At 54.5% G+C, this 24,686-nt stretch overlaps 1 protein-coding gene across 9 annotated transcripts in view; it reads right to left on the bottom strand.

Annotated features, from left to right (window-relative positions):
* Positions 1–24,686, bottom strand: part of MTSS1 (MTSS I-BAR domain containing 1) — a 144,596-nt gene that overhangs the window by 24,422 nt on the left and 95,488 nt on the right. For all 9 annotated transcript variants that reach the window (XM_079796143.1, XM_079796142.1, XM_079796146.1 and 6 more), the window contains exons 4-6: positions 7,421–7,505; positions 3,902–3,993; positions 1,847–1,921 (exon numbers count right to left, since the gene is read on the bottom strand). In XM_079796143.1, the coding sequence (XP_079652269.1) occupies positions 1,847–1,921; positions 3,902–3,993; positions 7,421–7,505 (252 nt within the window). The remainder of the gene's footprint in view (positions 1–1,846; positions 1,922–3,901; positions 3,994–7,420; positions 7,506–24,686) is intronic.

Below are 24,686 nucleotides of genomic sequence, written 5' to 3' on the forward strand. Positions count from 1 at the left end.
GGAGCTTTTAATACTGACTGGCATAGAAACCGACCAATCGGAACTAAATCTGGGTTAAGTGCGAGGAGCCAATAACTGCCTAGGAGGCGGAGCTTGATGCTGACTGGCATAGAAACTGACCAATCAGAACCAAATCTGGGTGAACTGTGAGGAGCCAATGGCTGCCTAGGAAGTGGAGCTTTTGACGCTGACTGGCATAGAAACCGACCAATCAGAACCTACTCTGGGTGAACTGCAAAGGCAGAACCTAAGGTGGGGGGCTGAGGAGGGGTTATAAGGGCAACAGCTGTTTGGTGTAAGGTGTAAGAAAGTGATTCAATTTTTTAATGACCAGTTTGGCAGTATAGTGCATATGGCTGGCTACAGTCCAGATATAAGGATTATGTGTTATTGTCTGCCAAGAGCATCTCCTCCTCCTGAAAAAGGCTCCCCCACCCCCATTTAAGCAATCCTATCCTATATAATCTATCTATACTAATAAAAGGGTAATATGCTAATTAGACTGGGTCAACCAGCCATCTTCCAGACATCCGACTGCCTTCCGGACAAAGCCATGGTGGTGGGGGCCAAGGCAGAGGCAGTTAGGGGCGATCAGGCATGCAGGGGAGGGCAGTTGGGGGCAAAATCAGGCCGGCAGAGGAGGGCAGTTGGGGGCAAGATCAGGCTGGCAGAGGAGGACAGTTAGGGGTGATCAGGCAGGCAGAGGCAGTTAGGGGCAATCAGGCAGGCAGAGAGGTTAGGGGCGAGAGGTTAGGTAAACCGGCAGTCGGACATCCCCCGAGGGGTCCCAGATTGGAGAGGGTGCAGGCCGGACTGAGGAACCACCCCCCCTTGAATGAATTTCATGCACTGGGCCTCTAGTGGTTTATATAAGAACCAGGAGGGCATTTCTTAGAAATGTCAAAACCTTGTCCTGTCCTCACCTCTCTTCCACAAACCATTCCATCTCTCCAAGTGTATTTTCTTTTAATTCAAAAACCGAACTGCTTGTTTAGGAAAGAGGAACTTTGGTTTTGGGGCTTTCTATCTCAAAAGATCATTGTCCCAAATAAGCGATAAACGTGAGCCACAGAGCAGCCTGAGGGGAGAGTCCGCTGTATCAGCTGTGAGGCAGCAAATTAAAAGGCGTGATGTCAACAACAGCCTGGAAGGAATGTCACCTTCTCAAGTTCAGGAGAGAGCCCCGCACTTTAGGTCTTGGTACCACGTTGCAAACACTTGCAAAGTGGATGCAGCCGGAGCTGGCTCCTCAGACTCCCAGTCGGGACCCAAGAGCAAAGCTGGGTCACGGCTCCCACAGCGACTGGTGTGTGGACGGCGAGGGGCAGGGAGGCGGCAGGAGGGCACCTTGACGGTCTGCGTTTCCTTCCGGAGCCCCCACCCTCACGAACCCCATGAAAAAGCTCCCTTTCAGCAATGACTTCTGGCTCCCAGGACAGCCATTTCTAACACTCACGAGACTTAACAAAGGGTTTCGGAGATTACAGGCCGGGAAAGCTGCAGGAGAAGATGACATCATTTCTGTAAGAGTTAGACTAGAACATCTGCATAAAGGCTTTTGTGCATGATTCCAAGAAATGCATAGGCTTCATGCTGAAGTACAGTAGGCACGGCAACTGTCCGATTTTGGAGACAAAGGTGTGGAGAGGGAACAAGTCAAGGACAGCTTTTCAGGGGCCTGAAGTGAGCAGAGAGTCTGAACTCAGGCGCAGTCTCTCTGCTCCTGTCTGCTCTCCGGGGCCGCCCCACGGAAGGAAGTCTGCATCGAACTCTCTGCTTCAAAGACAAATCAAGCACATGCGCTTTTTCCCAAAGTGACACAATTAACTACAGAATTCGTAGTTACCTTTCTTTGCTTTCTTCTGCAGTTTCAGTGTATCTGAGGACTTCTTCTTTATCTCTTGACGAGCTTTTTTATATTCTAAGAGGAAGCAGAATAATTGAATCACTTTACCACTTTGCTCAACAGAAATATTTTTGGAACAGCCGCTACTTTCATCACAGAGAGCATAAACTGTGGCGCATAATAAATAGCTTCATCGGAATCCTGTGTGATAAGAACCTGGCGATGACGTTTTAGAGCAGGGGACGTTATTAACGTGACAAACGACAACACACACCGTGGTCTTTCCCAAAAGCATCCATTCATATCAGCTGTTCAGAAAGACGGCATTTGGGCAAATTTTACTGAAAATGAGAAATTCAGCCTTGCCGGGCATGACTCCTCGGTTGAGCCTCGACCTATGAACCAAAAGGTAACAGTTCAATTCCTGGTCAGAGCACATGCCAGATTGCAGGCTCGATCCCCTGTGTGGGGCGTGCAGGAGGCAGCCAATCAATGATTCTCTCTCATTATTGATGTTTCTATCTCTCTCCCCCTCCCTTCCTCTCTGAAATCAATAACAATATATTTTAAATAAATATAGGTAGTCCTCAGGTTACGTTGGACTCGACTTATGTTGTTTTGTAGTTATGTCGCCATCTCCTATTTATTTATAAAAAAAAGTTGTTGCCCTAACCGGTTTGGCTCAGTGGATAGAGCGTTGGCCTGCGGACTGAAGGGTCCCAGGTTCGATTCCGGTCAAGGGCATGTACCTTGGTTGCGGGCACATCCCTAGTAGGGGGTGTGCAGGAGGCAGCTGATCGATGTTTCTCTATCATCGATGTTTCTAACTCTCTATCCCTCTCCCTTCCTCTCTGTAAAAAACCAATAAAATGTATTAAAAAAAAAAAAGTTGTCATTTCGACGTATGTACGTATGTGCTTTATGTTTTTTATTATTTATTTACCACAAGTAAAGGTCAGGAATTGTTATCTTTCTTTTAAATTTTTGTTACTGTTTCACTTCGTTACTGCTGTGTATGAGCTCCATGTGTGACGTAGGTGGGTTCCGACTTAGGTGAAAATCGTGTTACGTCGCCGTAGGAACGGATCTCCGACGGAACCCGAGGACCTACTGTAACTAAATAAGAGTCCCCTTGGCACTTCTCTCCTCCACGGCCCTCGTATCCAATCCAGCGCCAACGACCAGTTCCCTCTGTTATTCCCCATGCTTCCCTCGCCCCCCCCCCCCCCCCCAAAGCCCACAGAGCCCGCCTTCAAACGCTCTCACAACTGCCTGTCAGCCAGCCTTCCCCAGGCGTGCGCCCTCGGAGCTGCCCACGTGCTTCCTTCCCCAGCGCACACCGCAGGCTGTGACCCTTGGAGAATGTCTCCTGCCCCTTCCACCCGGACAGCACCCTGCCCTCTGGCTCCGGAAGACGGACAGGGCAGGGGCGGTGTCTGTCTGGACCACTCTGTCCCCAGAGGCGGGCACATGAGGTACTGAGTTGGCCATGACACCCCGGTTAGCTTACATCACTAAAGGTGTGGTTTTTAAATGGGCTGCCATGCCTTAAGCATGAACCTCTGGCTGTTAAGCCTGGCATTACAATTCACTTCTCTTTTTTGTAAAGTTGATTTCAGAGAGAGGAAGGAACAAGGAGACAGAAACATCAATGATGAGAGAGAATCATTGATCAGCTGCCTCCTGCACACTCCCTACTGGGGATCGAGCCCTAAACCTGGGCATATGCCCCGACCTGGAATCAACCATGACCTCCTGGTTCATAGGTCAACAGCTCAACCACGAGCCACATCAGCTGGACTTCGATTCACTCTTAATTCAGCGGATCACAATTCACGCCACAGAGCGACCAGGCCGGCGGCTGCTGGAGACGGTTTGTGCCGAAACTCGAGCACCGGGCCCTGCTGCGGGATCCCTTTCGACTCCTCATCGTCCAACCCGGAAAGGCCCGCAGGACACGCAGGGGCAGAGGGGGCCCTTGGGGACACCAGGAACCCCAGCAGAGGCACCAGCTCTTGGTGGGATGCTATTCCACAGCGGACAGCGCGCCCGTACCTTTTGCGTGGTCTTTATCCAGCTGGTTGGCCACTTTCTTCCATTCTTCCATCTGTTCTTGAAGTGGGTTTATCAGACAATCGATTAAAGCACTTTTACCAAAAGGGAAAAAAAGGGAGAAATTAAACAGCTATATTTCTGTTGTCAAGACTGAACCCTTTGTTGTCAAAACACACCAAAATCACCATTAGCTGAAGCAAGACAAGGCAGCATACTACGCCCAAGTTCACATTCAAATCCCCTTTTGTGCAGCAAACTTGTTTTCAGGATGCTTCGCAATGGCTGTGAAGCAGCTGCACGTGTGACAGACAGAAACGACCTCTCATTCCCGTGCATGTTTATTTTATTAACAAGCAGCGTTGTGTGCGGTGGGGTCTCCCTCTGGCTGCTGTGAAAGGTGACGATACCTGGGCCTCACCGCCCGGCTCATGGAACTCTGAGGGTGAGGCCCCTCCATGACTATTTTTAAAAAGACCCACGTGGCCCCGGCTGGTTTGGCTCAGTGGATAGAGCGTCAGCCTGTGGACTGAAAGGTTTCGGGTTCGATTCTGGTCAAGGGCACATGCCCAGGTTGTGGGCATGATCCCCAGTAGGGGGCATGCAGGAGGCAGCTGATCAATGATTCTCTCTCTCCTGCACTTGGGGGTGGGGGGTGGTCCCCCGGCCCAGCCTGCGCCCTCTCGCAGTCCAAGAGCCCTTGGGGGATGTCCGACTGCACGGAGGCAGGAGGGGCTCCCACCACCGCTGCTGCACTCGTCAGCCATGAACCTGGCTTCTGGCTGAGCGGCGCTCCCCCTGTGGGAGCGCACTGACCACCAGGAGGCAGCTCCTGTGTTAAGCATCTGCTCCCTGATGGTCAGTGCACATCATAGTGACCGGTCGTTCCCCCGTTCGGTTGATTTGCCTGTTAGCCTTCTATGCCTGTGAGACTGGGCCAAAACCGGCTCTCCAACATCCTCCTAGGGATCCCAGATTGCAAGAGGGCACAGGCCAGGCCCAGGGACCCCACTGGTGCATGATCAGGGCCGGGGAGGGGCACGGGAGGTTGGCCAGCCGGGGAGGGACTGTGGGAGGGCTCCAGGGCATGTCTAGGTTGACCGGTCGACTGTCTGCCCCCTGGTGGTCAGTGCACGTCATAGCAAATGGTTGAGCGGCCTTAGCATATCATTAGCATACTAGAGGCCCAGTGCATGAATTCATGCACAGGTGGGGTCCCTTGGTCTGGCCGGAAATCGGGGCCATCAAGGCCGGCCGGCCAGGGGGAGGGACCACAGGAGGTTGGCCAGCCGCGGGAGGCTGGCTGTGGGAGTGCAATGACCACCAGGGGGCAGCTCCTGCATTGAGCGTCTGCCCCCTGGTGGTCAGTGTGCATCATAGTACTGGCCAGTCATCCGGTCATCCAGTTGTAATGGTCGCTTAGGCTTTTATATATATAGATTACGCTTTGATTGGTTGAATGGATGACCGGACGACTGGACACTTAGCATATTGGGCTTTTATTATATAGGATATATGTGTATATCCTATATAATAAAAGCCCAATATGCTAAGTGTCCAACCGTTCGTTCAACCATTCAACCAGTCGCTATGATGCACACTGACCACCAGGGGGCAGACGCTCCAACCGGTAGGTTAGCTTGCTGCTGGGGTCTGGCTGATCGGGACTGGGCAAGACGGGTTGGACACGCTCTGGAGCCCTCCCGCAGTCCCTCCCGGCCCCGATTGTGCACCAGTGAGGTCCCTCAGCCTGGCCTGCACCCTCTCGCAATCTGGGACCCCATGGGGAATGTTGGAGAGCTGGTTTCAGCCCAATCCCTGCAGGCCAGGCCGAGGGACCCCACCGGTGCATGAATCCATGCACTGGGCCTCTAGTGTATATATAAAAGACCCACGTGATTCTGACGCACATGCAGGATTTCAAGTCATGAATGTGGGCTGAGGGTGGGCAGCCTCGAGGACAGGGTGCAGGTATCTTCAGGGACATCAGCCCGTGGGCACCCATGGAGAGTGGCTCCCCACACAGACGAATCACAGGAGTCAAGTTTTTTATCTGTGCGATGGAAGGAAAACCGCCCACCCCACATGATAGAGCTGTTGTAGAAAAAGTAGACAATGCCCATCAGCTGGTTGAACCGCCTTGGTGAGCACGACTCAGGAGCTGCTCTCAGACTGCTTTTCGATGCTGAGCCTCCTGAAAGTCTCCAAGTTCTTGGCTGAATCCCTGCCTTTTCTGATCAGGGCCAACTCGCAATCCCCTCCCTCGCTCACTTCCTCCAGCCGGCAGCGCAGCTCACGCCCTTCTTTTTCCAGGTCTCTGCTCAATTCTTTCTTCTGAATAGGGGCGCTTCCTAATTAAGCACCCTGTGCCAACAGTGGCCACTTCCTCCACCCCGTGTACTTCTCCTCGTGCCACTGACCACCGCCTGACGTCATGGCAGGATTATTTAGTGTCTGGCGTGTAAGCTCCGTGACAGCAGCACGTGGTCCTGTTCACCACTAGGTCCCATGCACCTAAGGCGGTGCCCAGCATGCAGTAGCTGCTCAATACACAGTGGCGGATGAAGTGGTGTCTCCTCATCCCTAAAACGGGGTGAGGCACCCCAGGACCGGCCCAGGACTAAAACAACTGACGTGAGAGGAGGCGCTGTGCGATTTGGGGAGCACCGTCCAGGTGCGGAGCAGGAGGGAAAGAAGCTAGGCCTCATCACCTGCTGCACCACGGGCTCCCTGCTGTACACGTGGGAACCTTCATTAATGTTCACAAAACCCTTCAGAAATGGCCATCCCCAGCTCACAGGGGCCGAGATCCTAGTCGAGGTCACAGCAGGTCGCGCCCCCGAGCATGTGGACCGCGGTGCTTCCTGCTTATGTCCTGTCGCCTCCCACGGAGCCTGCCAAGTGCCAGGGCCATCTCGCCTCGGCGGCCCCTCACACGGCGTGTGACGCATAAAGCGGAACCGGGCAGATCTGCCGAGTCATGTGATCTGCCCGGGAGAATGTCCATTCTCATTTAAACACGGGTGAGCCTAAATCCCCATGCCAGTCGCTGCCATTCCTGCCGCTCGGGAGGCGGACAGGGTGAAGGGCTCGGAGCTTCCACTCCGCTCAGCAGTGGGTCAGGAGGGAGCACGCAGGGCACAGGACAGCAGGGGGGCCTCCCTCCCCAGGGCCAGCTCCTCTTCAAGACACTCCTGCAGGGGTGGGGGTCGGGGCTCCTCACCCTGACAGGGAGAGGGTGAGGGGAGACACACAGCAACACAGAGCCGACCCTTCAGGGGGCGCAGGCGCCACGAGGGCAGGGACCTGGACCCTCTGGTTGACCAGGGCCTGGCACAGCAGATGCCCAGCGAGTCCGTGTTCAAGCAGCGAGCAGAGCGCTGGGCTGTGATGAGCGATGGGCTGTGGAGGCTGACGTGCCACGGGGAAACCAGCGCTGCTGACGGCCAGTCCTGCCACATCACACCACTTCCTGAACCCCGAGTCGCAGCGGCGTTTGAGGGCTGGGGGTGGGCTCCTCACCTCGAAAACTGCCTCAGCTTGGCCTCGATGCTCCTGTGCCGCATGCACATCCGGGTGAGGGCGGAGCCGATCTCCCTGGTTCCCCCTGGAAGAGAACGAGGCAGCGCTGAGAACGGAGATGCTTAAAGGCGAAGAAAAGGATTTACAAACAAGCGAGTGTCCATCAAGTCGTAAAAGCCAAGCCACCGTCGTTCAGACCTCTCACCGTGCACGTGTGTGCCCACGCTCACGCACACATGTACATATATATGTACGGTGACCTCTTTTATATAACCACCAAACAGAAGTTAGCTTTACTATATCCAATACCCTCTAATATCTTCTATTCTGATTTTTTAAAATGCTGATTGTGATCCAGAAATTGATTTTAACCGCCCACTAATACATCAAGGACCTACAGTTTGAAAAATACTTCCCGAGGAACATGACCAAAATAGCATCTGATATTTAGGGGAAAGCTGTAGTCACTTTCCCCTCTTCTGGCAGAAATAGCCCAGTGAGCATTCTTTAGGACGGCTAATAAGGCCACTCCAGATAACTGTTTCAAGACACACACAAGTATTTCAGAGCATAGCGAGGCTACACAGAGTGAAACGACAGAGTATTTTTAAGTGGGTGTGGGTAACACCAGTGCAAGAGGCCCTCCCACGAAGCAAACGTGGAAGTCAGCTGCGATGCAGTTTGATTTTCCCGAAATTCCTGTCATGCTTCCCCTGCAGGCGCACCCTTCTCTGAGATTGCCCCTGGGGCCCTTCTCCCGCTCCTGGAAACAATGCCTGAATCAGCACTCGCTGGGGCGTGGGGGAGGGAGGAGCACACTGCAACCACAGATGGTAATTCTGCACCGACACGGAAAAGCACAATTAATTATAAACGGTATGAAAACACTGGGGCTCGTGAAATCCGGGGGGAAATGTCAAATAAAGCACTATTTTTAGCAGACGAGGCTGTCCAGGGGAAGCCGCAGGAATGTGTGGCAGGTTCAGCCAAGTCAAATCATCGGGAAAAAAATTCTCCCCCTTATTTGTGCTCTTGACATTATTGCAGGTTGTCTGTCCCCTCCCACCTCTAGAAATACCTCCTTGCTGCTCCCATGCCAACTATTTTCCATTTTATCCAGCCAAACGAACAGGTTTCCAGAACAAAAAACGATGTGAGTCCTAACAGTGGTATTATATATTAATATTTCTATACTTGAAAAGAGAAATCTTCTAAGCAATTCTCTAACACAGGGTTTCCCCACCTGAACACGGTGGGCGAATGGGCCGGGTGACTCTTGGTTGGGGGCAGTCCTGTGCATGGAAGTGTGCTCAGCAGAAGCCCTGGCCTCCATCTACAAAAGTCAGCAGCATCCCCCCAATCGGTGGCACCCAAAAACGTGTTTCTCGGGGAATAAAAACATCCCGGCAAGTTGAGGAGCACAGCTGCAAATCAACCTGACCGAGAACTAATGCCACCCGAGGTGTTCAAACGGCTAGAAGTCTGACAATGTTGCCCTCTCGCTCCTGGCACCTGCAGCCACGCGCAGGCATGAAGTAACCACCACCTCAGTGGCACCGTCAGCAGCTCACGCCTCTCCACCCGCGGAAACCAGCAGAGGGCGCTGTTTTCACACCCAACAGCTTGCCTTGAGGTTCTCTTAAGCTTTTATTGCTCAAAAGCAAGGAACACTTTATCCCCAGGGAAATCTCTCCTATGTTTTGTGGGCCTTCATTTGATTAAAAGTTAATAACCTAGTGATGCAAGGAAATTGGCTCACTCGCTCACTGCTGGTAAACTAGTACTTTTCTGGGAGAAATTTGGCAACATCAAGAAAAGCCTTAAAACACCCCCCCTCGCCCCCCCCCCCCCCCCGCCCGCTCCTTGACCCAGCAATTCTAGTCTGAGAAATTGAACCTGGGGAGATAATTAAGGATGAGAGCAAATCCTTACTTATGAGACTAGTCACCAAAACGCTGTTTACATCAGTAAGAAGTGGAAACAAAAGCCCATTACAGGGAGCGGGTTAAGTAGACCGTACAACACCTCCGCACCAGGGTCTAAATGCTGCAGAGCGATGTGTAAGGTCCCGGGAAGGTGAGTCATTTGCAGAGCTCAGTTTGTGCAGGGCCCTGGGACAAGCCCTTTGCACACACGAACTGTGCAATCCTTGCAATCTCCCAGTTGTGCGGGGATTATCATCTTTCCCACTGCACAGACAGGAAAAGGCCCTATGTAATTTGTTTAAGCTTGCACTGCTAGAAAGTGGGGTTCTGACGCAGGCTGACCAGCAGTCTGTGCACGGAACCACTCAGCATCCCGCACTTGTTACACACAGACAAGGCCGATGGGAAGGGGCGGAGCCGAGGGCCTAGAGGATGCTGCTGAACGTAAGTACCTACACACTATTATGGGTGTTGGGACTTTACAGCCCAGCCCTCAAATTGTGGTTCTTTTTTAAAAATATATATATTTTTATTCATTTCCGAGAGGAAAGGAAAGGGAGAGAGAGAAATATCAATGATAAGAATCACTGATCAGCTGCCTCCTGCACGCCCCCTACTGGGAATCGAGCCTGCAACCTGGATTTGTGCCCTAATCGGGAATCTAACCATGACCTCCTGGTTCATAGGTCAACACTCAACCACTGAGCCACGCCAGCAAGGCTCAAATGGTGGTTCTTGAGCCTAAAACTGTCCAAGTGGCACCAAGGGGCTTGAGCTCCAGACCTTGCGGAGCTACAACAAGGTAAGTGACGGAAACTGCTTCATTGATCGCCCACGCTTCAGCTGCCTCAGGGTAGAATTCCGCCGTTGGAAAAGATCACCCGGAAGCTGCTCCCTCCTCCCATGTCTCTGCTCCATGGTTTCTGTTCCCTTCCCAGATATTTCCCATAGATGGCCACCGGCTACTGACATCCCCAGGAAAGCCCACGGCTTCTCAGAACCAGCAGTTTCCAAACAAGCTGTGTGCGCCCCACCTCTGTGCTCTGCCGCCCAGGCCGCCCTGGGGGAGGAGGAGACGAAGAACCACAGAGAAAACGTCCGAGCAGCCGTGCCTCTGTCCAGCTGGGCGCAAGGGCAGGACCCGGGCAGATGGCATCCTCCACGGACCCCGGGACCCAGCCCTTCGCACGACTGCTGATCTGGGCAGCACGGGGCACCCTAAAAATAGCTCCCTCTGTGGCTGTGCTTAGCCACGTCCCCTGTTCTTCCTGACCCTTGCTGAAACCCAAAAAATAAATCAGCAGGTTTGAAAGGCTGCAGAGGAAACTGGCGGCAGCGACAGAGACAGAGAGACATCTGGAAGAGCGCCGTTTGCCGGTGAGAGTATTTATGGAAATCAAAGGGCTGGTGGAGAGGCACGCCGCGCCTTGTGAGTGAGGACACGGCGGCACTTGTTTCTGCTCACGCCGCACCGAGCACGCACGCTGAGGGCAGGAACCAGCGTTTATCACGTTAAGAGCAACGCACCAGGTTGGCTGTACCTGGAGGCGGGGCCCGGAATTGGGGTTATCTTTTGTCTAATCCATAAATGTTTGTGTACCTTCTCTGGGCACGCTATAGAAGATTCCAAATAAATAAAAATAAATATGGGATTCTTACTATGTTAGACGAGGCCTATCCTGATTCAAAGTCAGCCTAGAGAAATAACGGTGCATTCCTTTCCTATGCTGCTGTAGGAAATTACCACCAGCTCCGTGGCTTACGGAAGCACACATTTATTCTCTCACGGTGCTGGACAAATCCGTCTCACCGGGCCAACATCCCGATGCTGGAAAGGCTCCCTTCCTCCCGGAGGCTCCGGGGAGAGTCCGTTTCCTGGCCTTCTCCCGCGGCTGGAGGCCGCCCACATTCCTTGGCTAGTGGCCCCTTCCTCCAGCTTCAAAGCCAGCGTGCAGCATCTTTTCTCTTCTCCAGACTCTGCTTCTGCCCTCACATCTTCTCTGACTCCGATCCTCCTTCTCCTTCTTAGGAGAACCCTTGTGATTGTACGGGATCCATCAGGATAATCTCCCCAATGCAAGATCCTTAACGGAACCACATCTGCCAAGTTCCTTTGCCGTGTGAGGCACCATACTCCCAGGTCTCGGGGATGGGGACGTGGACATCGTTGGGGACCATTTTTCGGCCTACCAAAGACGAGTAAAAGTTGCTAATTTGGAGAGTCCAGGAGGCACTGTGGCCGAAACTCCAGTGTCCATTCATCCTCGGACAGTGCTCTAATTCTATTCCCTTTCCCAACCCCTGGTTCAGAGATGGGACAAAGATGGAGACAGTTTTAGGGGAGGCCTCCGGGGGGAAATTTCCCTGATCTTAAGAGAGACCCCAGAGGGTGTGAACAGGAAGCAGGCTGCCCAGATGCTGCAGTCGGCCACCAAATTAATACCCCCAGAGCCTGCTCTCCCCCCGGGCCTGGGGCTCCTGTTTTGCAAGAACGGACATTTCCTTCTTTTCAAAGCCACTTGGCCTTGGTTCTGTTTCTCGCCAGCTCTAAGAGGAAGCAGGGAGGGTGCAATGACCTCCCAGGCTTCCTCCTGGCACCCGGGGTCACGCTGTTGCTAAAAGAAATGTGAGCGCAGCCCGCTGCTGAGGGAGGCACAAACACTTGACGGCAAACCTCTCCGTTCTTCTCAGTGTGTATGTGTAAGCACTTTCTCCCGTAATAAGCAAAAGTTTCATTTAAAAAAAAAAAAAGTAGCACAAAACCAGTCTGCGCTCTGAACAGGATGATGTGCAAAGGAGACAATCGGTGGGAAGAAAGAAGTAAAAGCCCAGAGGCCAGCCGATCGAAGTGTGGGTGCCGGGGCAGGGACTGTGCTTTGTACATGAAACACACGTTGCCTAAGCGTGTTAGGTTCCTAGGGCTTCGTGACAAGTCCTCCGAACCAGTTGGCCGACAACCACCGGAACGGACGGCCCCTCAGCCCTGGGCAGGAGAGGAGCAGTCTGAGGTCAAGGTGTCAGCAGGGCCGCGCTCCTCAGGCCCGCGAGGAGGCGTCCCCCTGCCTCTCCCTCCCGCACTAGGGTGGTGACCCGCACTCCTGGGCTCACAGAGGCATCGCCCCAGGCTCCGCCCCGCCTCCACAGGGCGCTCTCCCCGCTCTCCCCGCTCTCCCCGCTCTCCCGGTGTCTGTCTTCCCAGGAGAGAGGAGTCTGAGTCCACATTCCTCTCTTCTTGTAACGACACAGCGTACTGATGAGGGACACCCCCAATGACCTCGTCTTCACGTGATCACTTCTACCAAGACCTTATGTCCAAGTGAGGTCACATTCACAGGTACCAGGGGTTAGGATTTTAAACATCCCTTTTGGGGAACACAATGTACCCCCCAAAAAGCATCCATCTACCATGAAGCAAGGATTAGGGTGATTCCGAAGGTGACGAGGACAAGGGCTGGGCGGGCTCACACCAAGCTGGGGGTGCCTAGCGATGGTGCAGGAACCGCAGGCTTTGCAGCAACCCTAGGAGGTAGGTCCTACGGTCCCCGCGTTATACATGGAAACCTGCGGGGGGCCACAGGGCCTGGAGGCGGAGAGCCAAGACCCCAGCCCTGACTTTACAGAAACCAAAAGGCTCCCTCCCTCCGTGACACGCTGGAGACGTTCCCAACCAAGGACAAAGAGGCCATTAAAGCGGCAGACAGGATACAAACTGTTTAATGCCTCTTTGGGAGCAAATGGTGGGAGGGGCATAAGAAGAGGAGAGCCCCCCAAAGTCTGACATGGCTATACCCTGCAGACTGCCACTCGCCACAGCGCTTTGCAGAGGGGGGGGGGGGTGTAGGGGGGCAGTGGCATCCAGCAGGTGGCACTGTCCCCTCCCTCCACCTGCCTCAGGTGCAGGCGGCTTCCATCTCCCCACACGGCGGGGGACTAATGGACAGGCCCTCTCGGTCCGCAAGGTGCAGGTGGCGCGTGAGGACAGAAAAGCTGATCTGCCAGGCCCAGCGTCTGCACGGGGGGTGGGGGGGGGGGGGGGGAGAGACTGGAGGAAGCGAGACTTCAGAAGCGCCTGGGTCGAAGGGCACGGCCACAGTAAGTCACTGTGCCCCGCGGGCCCTGGGAGGGCTAATATCGTGGGGAGGCTCATTAGGAGTCAGCCGGGCGCTGGCCAGGAGCGTGCTCTCTGCAAGCCCTGCAGGAGCCGGTCCGAAGGGGCAGGGCCCCTCGGCGCTGCTGGCATGTTGGACCCGGTCACTTTGTCACGGGGGCCGCCCTGTGCCTTGTGGGGTGTTTCACAGCACCCCTGCCTCCACCCTCTGGACGCCAGCAGCACCCCCCCATCATGCTGACCGGAAACGTCTCCAGACACTGTCCATGTCCTCGAGGTGCACCATCGCCCTTTTGGAGAGCCGCTGGCCTCGCAGAGGGGAACACGTGTCCTTGTCCCATGAGGAGGGGTCGCCGATGGCGGCGCTGGGCCTGGGAAGCCACACCGGACACGCGCGGCGGTCACAGCAGCGGCCGCACACACGTGCCGCAGCAGCGGAGAAAGCTATTAAGTTCGATGCCCACCCCCGGCTTCCTGGGCACAGAGGTAATAGGCAACTCCTGTTCCCCTAATGAGAAGATGTTCCACTTGCCATTACAGAACCATTCGTTCCCAAACACACAAGTGACCTTCCCCACACAGTCAGCAGGCACTAGCTCCCTCCCTACAGCCTCAGGGACACATGAATGCAACCAGGGGCAGCTTCTGCTCAAGTTCAAAATGTCAGAAAGGTCCACCCCACCAGGAAAGGGAGCCGAGGGGCCCTCGTGAGGCGGGGTCTCGGGCAGAAGGCCCGCCGTCGGAGCGGCTGGGAAGAACTCCTGAGACCGCGAGGAGCTTGGAGGGACAGGGCAGGGGAAGCAGAAAGCGGCCTCAGGTTACTCAGCAGCTGGCGACTTCAGTCCGGGCGCCGGCCAGCGATGCCCTGGCAGCCCGCAACGTGTGTCTGAAGACTGTGACATGGACACGAACCAAGAGACACGCAAACCTCACCCCAGCAGGTGCTCGCTCCTCGCTGCATGCAGAGGCATAAAAGAGCTACTGCCCCGGCTCGGTCACACGCTTAAAAGGTCTGAGAGAGGAGCCCGTGTGTGGTCCCCAGGCATGTAACTACCGATCATATCAACTAACGACTGTAGGTCCTCCCATGATGCATCTTTATCAGGAATCTTTTCCCAAAATGCATCAGTTTCACCCACACCAAATCCCACCTGTTGAGGTAAGCGGCCCCGCCCCTCCCCACTGACCTCCTCGAGTCCTGGGGGCTCCGTAGCAGCGGAAGCCCATCCTCTCTCCTCCTCGACACGTTTTGGGCGACAGGCAGACCCCAACAGCCTGCAAGCCGGTTCCTAGCCGCAGCCTTCTCCCCGGGCTAAGAGGAGCCTCGGCACACGTTCCTGGCCACCTCCGGAAGGAGCATGAAGATCGGGCAGAAAGGGGGTAGCGGGAAGGGGTACAAGCTCGGCTCTGAAGTCAGACGGTGTGGATTCACAGCTCGCTCCCCGATTGGCAGCTATCTGACCTTGGGAAGGGTCTCACTTGCTTAGACTCAGTGTTAGTGACTGTACTCTAAAAAATGAGTGTTGACTCGTGTTTTAATCATCTTTGTGGCATACATTACACCCAAAATGCACCATCTATCATTTCCAGTTCGGGCTTCCCGGGACACAGTCTGAGCCGCCTGGATTTCCTCTGTAACTGTCCCAATCTTTCACAATTGCCTCATCCATACTGAACTGGATGGCAATTTTTTAAAGTGACTTGCTTCTATCTTGTTGTTCTAAACATTCCACGTATTCTGTAGAAATAACCAATCTTGATTTTTGTTTTCTGGGATTTTTCTTTTGGTTAATCCTCACCTGAAGATATTTTCCTTTGATTTTTAGAGTGGAAGGGAGGGGGAAAGACAAACAGAGCGAAACATTGAGGTGAGAGAGACACATCAATTGGTTGCCTCTTGCACACACCCTGACCAGGGCCAGGGATTGAGCCTGCAACCTAGGTATGTGCCCTTTACCGGAATCGAACCTGGGACCCTTCAGTCCTCAGACCAACACTCTATCCATGGAGCCAAACCAGCTAGGGCTCAATCTTGATTTTTCACACTCATATTCCAAAGGTTTACATACTTTACAGCTAAATACCTTTATGACGGGCCACACAATGGTATACAGGTTTGGGGGCGTACACAGCAGACTCTAGGTTGAGCCTGCAACTCAGGTGGCAGAAGTGTGTGGACATGCCGAGCGAGGCCCATGAGCTGTGAGCTCCCTGCAGGCAGGGCTGGCATATTCCAGAGAGAAAACAAGGAGCACTGGTTATATCAATGGGCCCATCAAGTAGGGCTCTGCTGTAGCAATAATCAGCCACGTCCTACAGGAAGGCAGAGGCCAGAGAAGTTAACTCAGGCCCGGCTGGAGCACCTGTCCTCACCTAGCCCCCGCTTCTCCCACATCTAATACTGCCCATCTCCAAGGAGCTGGCGAATGAGAACATGGAAGGAAAGTTCACCGCACAAGGGGCAGCAGCTTCTCTGGACGCCAGAACGGTTCCTCCTTCCCAAACATCGCAGAACACCAGAGGCCGAGAAGGGGCATGCGGAGGGCCCGCCGAAGACGGTGCTGTGAACAGTTATGCATCCACAGTGGCCATGTGGCCCATCCGGCGTGGCTCAGGGGTTGAGATCGACCTATGAACCAGGAGATCACGGTCTGATTCCCGGTCAGGGCACATATCAGGGATGCGGGCTCGATCCCCAAAGGGGGGCATGCAGGAGGCAGCTGACCAATGACTCTCAGCACTGATGGTGCTATCTCTGCTATCTTTATCTCCCTCTCCCTTCCTCTCTGAAATTAATTTAAAAATATTTTTTTAAAAAAAGAGTGGTCATTTGATGGCATTCAAAGCTGTAGCATCAAGAGGTTCCTAGTCAACCTCCTGTCATGAGCCTCGATTTGCTGGTACCCTGCGCCTTCAAATCAGCAGGCAGCTGCCAATGGCTACGCAGCTTTGAGAGGCGTCCCCACAGTTCTAGATCTCTGTCGTCCATTGTTATGTCGGAACCTTGTGCCACCAGCCTCCTCGGAGCAAAGACCCGAAAGCTCCTACGGCGCCGGGCGTGGGGTGCCATCGCGGACACGCAGGCCCTGCCGTGGGCTGCGTGCAGCAGGTGTGACAGCGCAGGCTCCCTGCGAGGGAAGAGCGTCTCTCCTCCCTCTCCAGCCCTGCTCTCTGAGAGCCAGAAGTCTTAAAATGTCAGGTGTCTTTTCACCTTGACGCCGGCTGGAGGGCGGCCCAAGCGCTGCATCGCAGAAACTGCCTCAGCGTGCATCAGCTGCCGCCCTGGCCGGGCCATCTGCCGCCTGGGGGTGCCTGCAGCCGGCGCTCCACACGGCTAACACATGCCAGCATCACGCTTGAGGAGGGAGCCGGCGCCCTCCCTCCGCCATCTCACTGGCGTGTTTCAGGATGCTTTCATTTATTTTTAATCTATTTTTACTGATTTCAGAGAGAAAGGGAGAGGGAGAGATAGAAACATCAATGATGAGAGAGAATCGGTGATTAGCTGTTTCCCCCCTCCCCCCGCATGCCCCACACTGGGGATCGAGCCCACAACCCAGGCAGGTGCCCTGACCGGGAATGGAACCATGACCTCCTGGTTCATAGGTCAACGCTCCACCACTGAGCCACGCCACCCGGGCAGGATGCTTTTATTTTACAGCTTTAAGGTACATGGGTTTCAAACGGGAGAGTGAAGTGTCTCAGGAGGGCAGCCTGAGTTCCAAGGAGGAAGGAGGGAGCTCAGTTCTTATCCCTCAGAGAGCCGAGCCATAATGCCCCAGCAACGAAGACCTGTTCCAAGGGGCCAAGTCCAAAAGGCCCCGAGTGGACCACCCGAGCCAGCCCTACGGAGAGTGGGGCCGTGAGGACCGCCTGGGCACACCAGCAGGGCACCAGCTGGGCCTCGGCCGGAGGGGGGCACCCGCAGGGGGCTCCATAAAGTGGCTCTTCCAGCTGACCCCCAGGCTGGACGAAACGACCTCCTTCCTCCTTTAAGAAAAAGGGTCTCATGGCATTGAGATGCTGGAGAAGAGACGGAGAGACGGGACAGCACTTCTATGCTCAGCAAACATGGAAAAAATGTGACTACGGTGCCGTTGCTGTGAACGGAGACAGGCCCGGGCTCACGGAACGTACATCTAGTCTAAACTGGGAGGCAATGGGCTTCCAGGTGACCGCATGGCTGGAAGGTGCTTAGAGAACTCAGGCCACCGACCAGCAGGTCCTCGCTGCGCGGCGATGACCTCTCCGGAGCCCGCGCTCGCTGTCGCTTCTCCTGCTCAGGGAGAAGCAGCCTTCTCTTCGCTGCGTCCACGCGGCAGCTGGTTCCCATCAGGGGCACTGTCGTTTTCATTAAAGGTCAAAGAAGGCGCTCAGGATATTAAGAACATCAAATTAACAAGTATGTTTCTTCTGGCTTAATTGGCATTTTATTTTTATCCTTGGGCACGGAGAGATGGACAACAGGGAGAAGGTGGCATCACAGGATGCCCTACATTTGTTTAACAACAGGGAGGGGAGGGAGAGAGGGGGGAGGGAGGGGGAGGGAGAGAGAGAGAGAGAGAGAGAGAGAGAGAGAGAGAGAGAGAGAGAGAGAAGGGCTCCTGGTATTACGAGTTACCATACAGAGATCACCCACCATTTACACCAGCCACAAAACCCCTCACCACTCGGTGGAGACACTGGTCACACTGAAATCAGTGAACAGCATCCAAATGCCTTATGTTGGCCTTGACAATGGCTTCTAACTACCCAAACATGCTTGGATGTGCTATTTAGATCACCCACGTGCTCTTGCAACAAAGACGCGATTTAGCTTCACAGAAACTGACGGATGAAGAACGGCGATGGGGATCAGGAGTCACATATTAGACAGTGGGAGGATCTGTCTCATGGGGTTTCATTGGACAAAATGAAAAAAACTTAAAACAGTTTCAAAAATAAACCCTTAGAGCTTCCAACAAAGGAAGTGCAACTTCCCTTTGGCTGCAATGCTGTCCCCACACCCCGCTTCAATGTCGCAGGAGGAGAAAAGCACGTGGAGTTTCCTGTCCACAAACCGTGCTCTCAGCTCCTGCGCGAGGCCGAGATGTGCGGGCGGGGACAGCCAATACTGTGAGCTCAGCAAATGCTGGAGAAGGCCGGCGATGCGTTTTGGGACAACACCCTGTGCCCACACGTGGGTGGGAAGATACCGCAAACTGTGATCAGCTGACAGTCCTTCGGCCCATCTCCACGTCCCAGCCTCTCCCACTCCACAACTTCCCAAAAAGCAGAGGAAAGACCTAGCTGGTTTGGCTCAGTGGATAGAGCATCGGCCTGCGGACTGGGAGGATCCTGGGTTCGATTGCGGTCAAGGGCACATGCCTGGGTTGTGGGCTCGATCCCCAGTGGGGGGCGTGCAGGAGGCAGGCGATCAATGATTCTCTTTCATCATAGATGTTTTGATCTCTCTCTCCCTCTCCTTTCCTCTCTGAAATCATTTAAAAAAAATTTTTAAAAAGACTACATTAAAAAAAAAAGCAGGGAAAACAAAATTAAACACACACACACACACACACACACACACACACACACACACACACACACACAGAGTCCTACCACCATCTGGCGGCTCAGACCAGCAAGCATGAGATTCTGGCATACAGGGTCCTGGCAGCCACATAGACTGATCCTCCTCTTTCTTTGTTGCAGTTTTAAAAGCAAAGCGAGAAAGGTAATATGGGAACACAAAAACACGGACACGCTCACACTTGGGGAAAACCGTGGCGGGAGCCAGCGCATTCCAACAGCGACTCCTCCCCACCTTCGTTTCCGATGGAATGGTGCCTGGCTGAAAAGCACCGTGAGGATATCACCGGGGAAATGCAGCTGGCTCCCCGACGTCGCCAGCATCTGCCTCTGCCACATGGGCACAGAGATGCTCCCGCTGGAGCCAGACTCCAGGACGCCAACCTGTGCCAGCAAAGCAGATGTGGGCTGATGTGCAAAGCCCCACATCTTCTCAGCACAGGAAATTGAACTGTCGGGCAGATAAAATGCTCCCAGCCACAGACCCGGGCACTGTCTCCCAGGCAGCCCTCAGGGAAGGTCAGATGAAGCAGAAGGTGGCCCGACGAACATGGCAGCAGAACAGGGCCGTCCGTGTTTGAGGGATGAGAGTCAGAGCGGGGTGCACCCCTCTCTGCCACAGGGATGAAACCCCAGAGAGCCGGCCCCTCTGGCTCTGCTTCTGCCGGTGACCAGACCTCCTTGTTACATCAAGTATCTAGATCAGGTTACCCGTGTATTGCTGGCCTAAGGACCACGCTACTACTCCTTTAAGGGACTTCCGTACATCCCGGAACTGTGCCAGAATGTGCTGACTTTAGCATCCGTCAGGAAGCAATCTTGCTGCTTTCCAAATTATTAAGAACAGCTACCATTTGCTGAGTGCTTGCAATCTAACAGGCACATGCAAGCACATTGTACTCAACATTTTTACATCTCATTCTGTCCCTCAGATAGGTATCATTATAGGTGAGCTGTTATTAGCCTCACTTCACAGAAGAGGACAAGGCGGCTCAGAGAAGTTAAGTAACTTGTTTAAGGTCACACAGTAGAATTCAGGATTTGCACCCGGGGCCGAGTTCCTAGTTAAAACTTGTAACCATCCTTGAGGACATCTCACTGCTCCCAATTATGTACCAAAATATTTGGTGGCTAAGAAGTTAGGTTTTCCTCTCCCCGGCCCCCATCCTCTAAGTTCAGGGAAATAAAACCCCTTCCATCCAAGCATCTCTCTTATCAGCCAGAAACGGTGTGCGGGCTGGCCGGTCTGCGTGCCGTGCCCTGGGGCCAGGGTGGACGCAGACCGCCTCAGCCCACGTCGCCTCCTGCCACCTTCCTTCGGCACTGGGCACGGTTTATTCCGGCAGAGGACCCTTCCCTAGTACCAGGAGAATCTCTTCCCCAAAGTCACCTTCTAGCGACCGACACATCCCAGCAGGGGCCACGGCCGTCCAGTTTCCTGGGAACGGCCACCCCTGCTTAGCCAAATCCAGGATCTCTCTGGGTTCCAGAAACACCGACGTCTCATAAAACAGCACGTAACGGGGCATGTGCACATCTTTGAACACAGTAGGTACTCAACAAACCTGCATACGTGGGAAGTGGCAGATGTGCCCAACTTCTGGGCTTGTAACACGTACCCTTCCCAAGTTCTAAGACCCTCTCCCCGCTCCCCTCTCTTTCCCCCGTCCTTAACTGCACACCCCACCCAGCACGGTGACACGGAAACCCGGAGGAGCTGGGATTGAAGATGCCAAAGGAAAGGTGGCACTCGGGAATGCGACTCAAGAGCGTTCCATTTTGTCGCTCATTTTCTAGCCAAATTCATCTAAGATGATGAGAACGCACTTATCAGTGATATTTTCTTCCCCCCTCAATTTATATCTCAAGTTGCTGTGCCGTCACAAAACGAATGAATGAATGAATGAATGCCTGGCTGCTTTCTGATCTCACAGTAATTGAAACTCTAACCTGGCAACAGCAACAGGAAGCGGCTCTTACAACCACAGGGTTACACACAGGCCCCGGCGGCCAAGACAGCAGCACACGGCACCACCCAAGTGTCCGCAGGGCCCTGAGCTGGGCAGCCCCGAACTCCACCCCCCACTTGGGAAACCGAGGCTGTAAACTGGGGTCCACTCCGACTCCCCTGTCGAGTCTCAGGGTCAAGCAGTAGTAATACGAATCCCCAAACCACTCAATCTCTCTGCAAGTCTCCTTACTGCTCAGGCGAACTCACCCACCCTTCGTGCTGGAATTGTATTAAATCTGGGGAAAACGATCCCAGATGAAGTTATTATATTTCTCCAAAGAGAAGGTGGAGGGAAGAGGGACTTCAATGTGACTTGAAGCTGTCATCTGCTCAGTAAGATGTGATGAAAGCTTGCGGTGGGTCCGCAGAGGTTGGGGAAGACCAGCAGCGCTCCAGGGACAGAAGCTGCCCCTGCGAACCCCAGTCCTGCCCCATTTCTACAAAAACGGGACACGATTCGAGCAGCCTGCTGGGCCTTCGGGGTGAAACCAAGCTGGCCTCTTGGGCCCTGAGAGCCGGTCGCACAGGGTGATGCGAACTTTACGGATCATCAGAGCGACTCTGGTCCCTCCTCCTGCTCCCCTTTCTTCTCGGCCCCGAACCCGCGTTAGCAACCGTGTTCCTCTAACAGATCGCAAATACTTTCTCTCAGCAAAGGAACCACCCATGTGTGGCTTACACCTAACCACTGCTCGGTCATCAAATCAACCCCAGGGGAAGTGGCGAGGCTGTGGGGCAGAGGGGCCGCCTCCCCTGCTCCGCCACGCCCCTGGCCTGACCGCGGAGGGCCAGCTGGGCCTGCGTGTCGCCCCTGTGCTGTGTCGGTTCCGGCGGCCGCCAGCTGCTCGCTCCGTGGATCCTCGTGTTCCTTCCTCCTCGGAAGATGATCGGGGCGTGATTCTCGACCCTTGCGCTCTAGGCCATAAGCCGCGTCCTTGTCTGTGGGTCTGTCCGGAGGAGGTATTCCCAGGCGAAGGCAGGGTGGCAGGTGGGCTTTATCTCCTGGGCGCGTTCTGCCCGGGGTACCAGGTGCCCCGAGCACTGTGTTGAGAAGGATTCTCAGGCTGGATCCAGACTCGACGGAAAACAGTGCCCAGCCCAGCGCAGCGAGCCACGCAGGCAGGGGCGGAGGAGGGTGCGCGCCTTGTATTTGCTACCCTGACCCTACGGTCTCAAAAGAACCAGCGCAGCAACCTTCAGGGCATTACGCTAAAATGCAGACTCCGGGGCAGAAGGTCCGAGGGTGGGCCCGGGACTCTGCATGTCTAACAGGCTCCCCGGTGAGGCCGCCGCGGCCAGGCCACCGGCCCCGCGCCGAGCCGAAGGGGCCAGAGCATTTCAACAGCCAACACACCTGTCCCCGAACCCCTGAGAACCTGGATTTCAGGGGGACCCCTGACCTGGACTTGGAGGAGACACATGGGGAGGGTGACTGATCACCGGGTCGCACCCCCATAAGACATTCAGGTCTGCTGCCACAACGAACCCTGCTGGCGAAGCTTCCCCACCCCTCGCCAGATGTCTCCTGCCAATGAGTCCACACGTGAAACAACAACTTGGGTCTAGACACGAGAGAAAACCTGGGAGCATCAGCTGACACGGTTGGGACACGGTGGCTCGACAAAAGCTCAGCGCGAGTCACCAAGCGGCCCTGGGTTCCCACTGGCCTCGGTCTCTCCCAGGCCCGGGACGTTTAAGAAGCCCTCAGCCTGGCTGAGTATGACAAGGTGGGCATGGAGGGAGCTTGCTCTCCTGCCTCTCGAGGATTTGCAGCACAGAAGCCTCCAGCACTTGCAATTAAAGATGAGGTCGTGGAGGAAGGAGGGAAGGAGAGATTACGGGGACCAGTCGCCAGCTCACACCCGCTCTTCCCAGGCACAGACAGGCATTCGCCGTATTTGTAACCTTGCCCTGGTCTTACTACCTCCTGGGCCTGGGTCCTCATCAGACTGACAGCGGCCAATCCGAGTCATCCTGAGTTCCCAGATGCCCGACCCAGGGTAAAGGCTGGCTAGGTAGTTGCAGATAACAGAAACCAAAAAAAAAAGTTAAAACATCAGACAGTCTCCTATTCTGAAGAGCAGACACTCCTCACATGTTAGTGGCTGAGATAAATCTGGGCTCCCAGAGGAGGGCGAGGAGTGGCTTTTATCAGCATCAGACTCACCCGTGGCCCCCTCTGCCCTGGGGTGTGAGAACTAAAGGGGCCAGAGCTGTGAGGGCTGAGAGGCCTGCGGGTTTGAGGGTCACGATCATGTAGGGACAGAACATACCTAAATGCTGATCTGATGGAATAGTTAGAGCAGTGCCTGCCAAATCCAATTACACATCTGAGCACCTACTGTGTGCAAGGCTTCGTGTAACAACAGGACAGCGATTCTTCTTCCACGTGTGAACACGCTCAAAAGAAAAGAAAATGGAGGCAAAACACAACAGTCTTCCTATTTTAAGATACGCGGCTGATATGGACCTGGAAAGTCCCCATGAGGATGGAATAGGGCCCATTAAAATGTTCGCAATATTCAGAACGTATTTTTTTAGGAGATAATTACTAACAAGCCCAGGAAGCGTCAGATCCCCTATATGCTATTAGAAAAGCCTTTGCAGGCGCAGCTCTGTTGCCATGACAACAATCATCTGGCTGAGTTAGGAAGAAGGATGAGGGACCTAACAAATGGTATTCTCAACAGTAAGCCCTGGGATTTCTGAAAGCCACTTTTTCTAAAGAGCCTTTAGCACCTACGAGTTGCAGAATCTACAAGCTGAATGAGACCTTATGGGTAACTAGTTTAGGATGTGATCGGAGTTTTTCCTTTCTCCCCCTGCCAAGCGGTCACCCAGACTCAGGGAAAACATCTCCAGGGCCGGAGAACGTACCCCGCTCTGTGCTCCGAGGGAGAGGCGGGAGCGTTCCTCGCAAATCCCTGGAGTGGAGTGTGTAGGTTTAGGAAAGGCGGGGGTTCTTACTTGAAGGACCTCTCTTTCCAAGCAGAAGGTCGGGGCCAAGCATTCTGACCTCTTTGGCAACGCCTGCTGCGAGCTCGGTGAGACTGAACGAGACAGAATCAGCCCCGGGGGGCAGCATCTCCCAGGCCTTCAGTGCAGAGCGGATTTCTACTTCCAGCCATTCAACGCCCCCGGAAACTCACGACGGTCACTGCTCACTGTTACCCTAAACAGAAACGGCACCCAGGCCCCTGGTGGCATTCGGTGAACCACTTGGCGGGCCGCATATGGCAAAACAACCATACACCTTGCATTCACACATGGTATAAACAACACACATGTGCACAAACACACACACAAACCACAAGAGCGACCCCCAGGACAGACCTCGTCAGTCACCTCTGCAGAGCACAGCAGCACCGAGGCCGGCCTCTCCCAGCGTCCTGGTCACCAAAGGACTCGGTGACGAAAGCATGTGGGGTCCTAGGTGGCTCCAGGGGACACAGCTGCATAGACCAGGGCTGGGAGGAGGGGTGAGCTGGGGCACTGCTGGGTAAGTGCACGCAGGCCATGCTGAAGGGGAGCAACCCAGGCCACCCCATCCTGTCCATGACGGGGCGGCCCAGGACCCTCGGATCTGCAATTCACCATGCCCCTCTGCTCACCACTTCCCAGATGGCCCCTCGGACACCCCCGGCATCTTCC

This window comes from Cnephaeus nilssonii (assembly GCF_951640355.1).
Source record: "Cnephaeus nilssonii genome assembly, chromosome: 18".
Lineage (NCBI taxonomy): Eukaryota > Metazoa > Chordata > Mammalia > Chiroptera > Vespertilionidae > Cnephaeus > Cnephaeus nilssonii.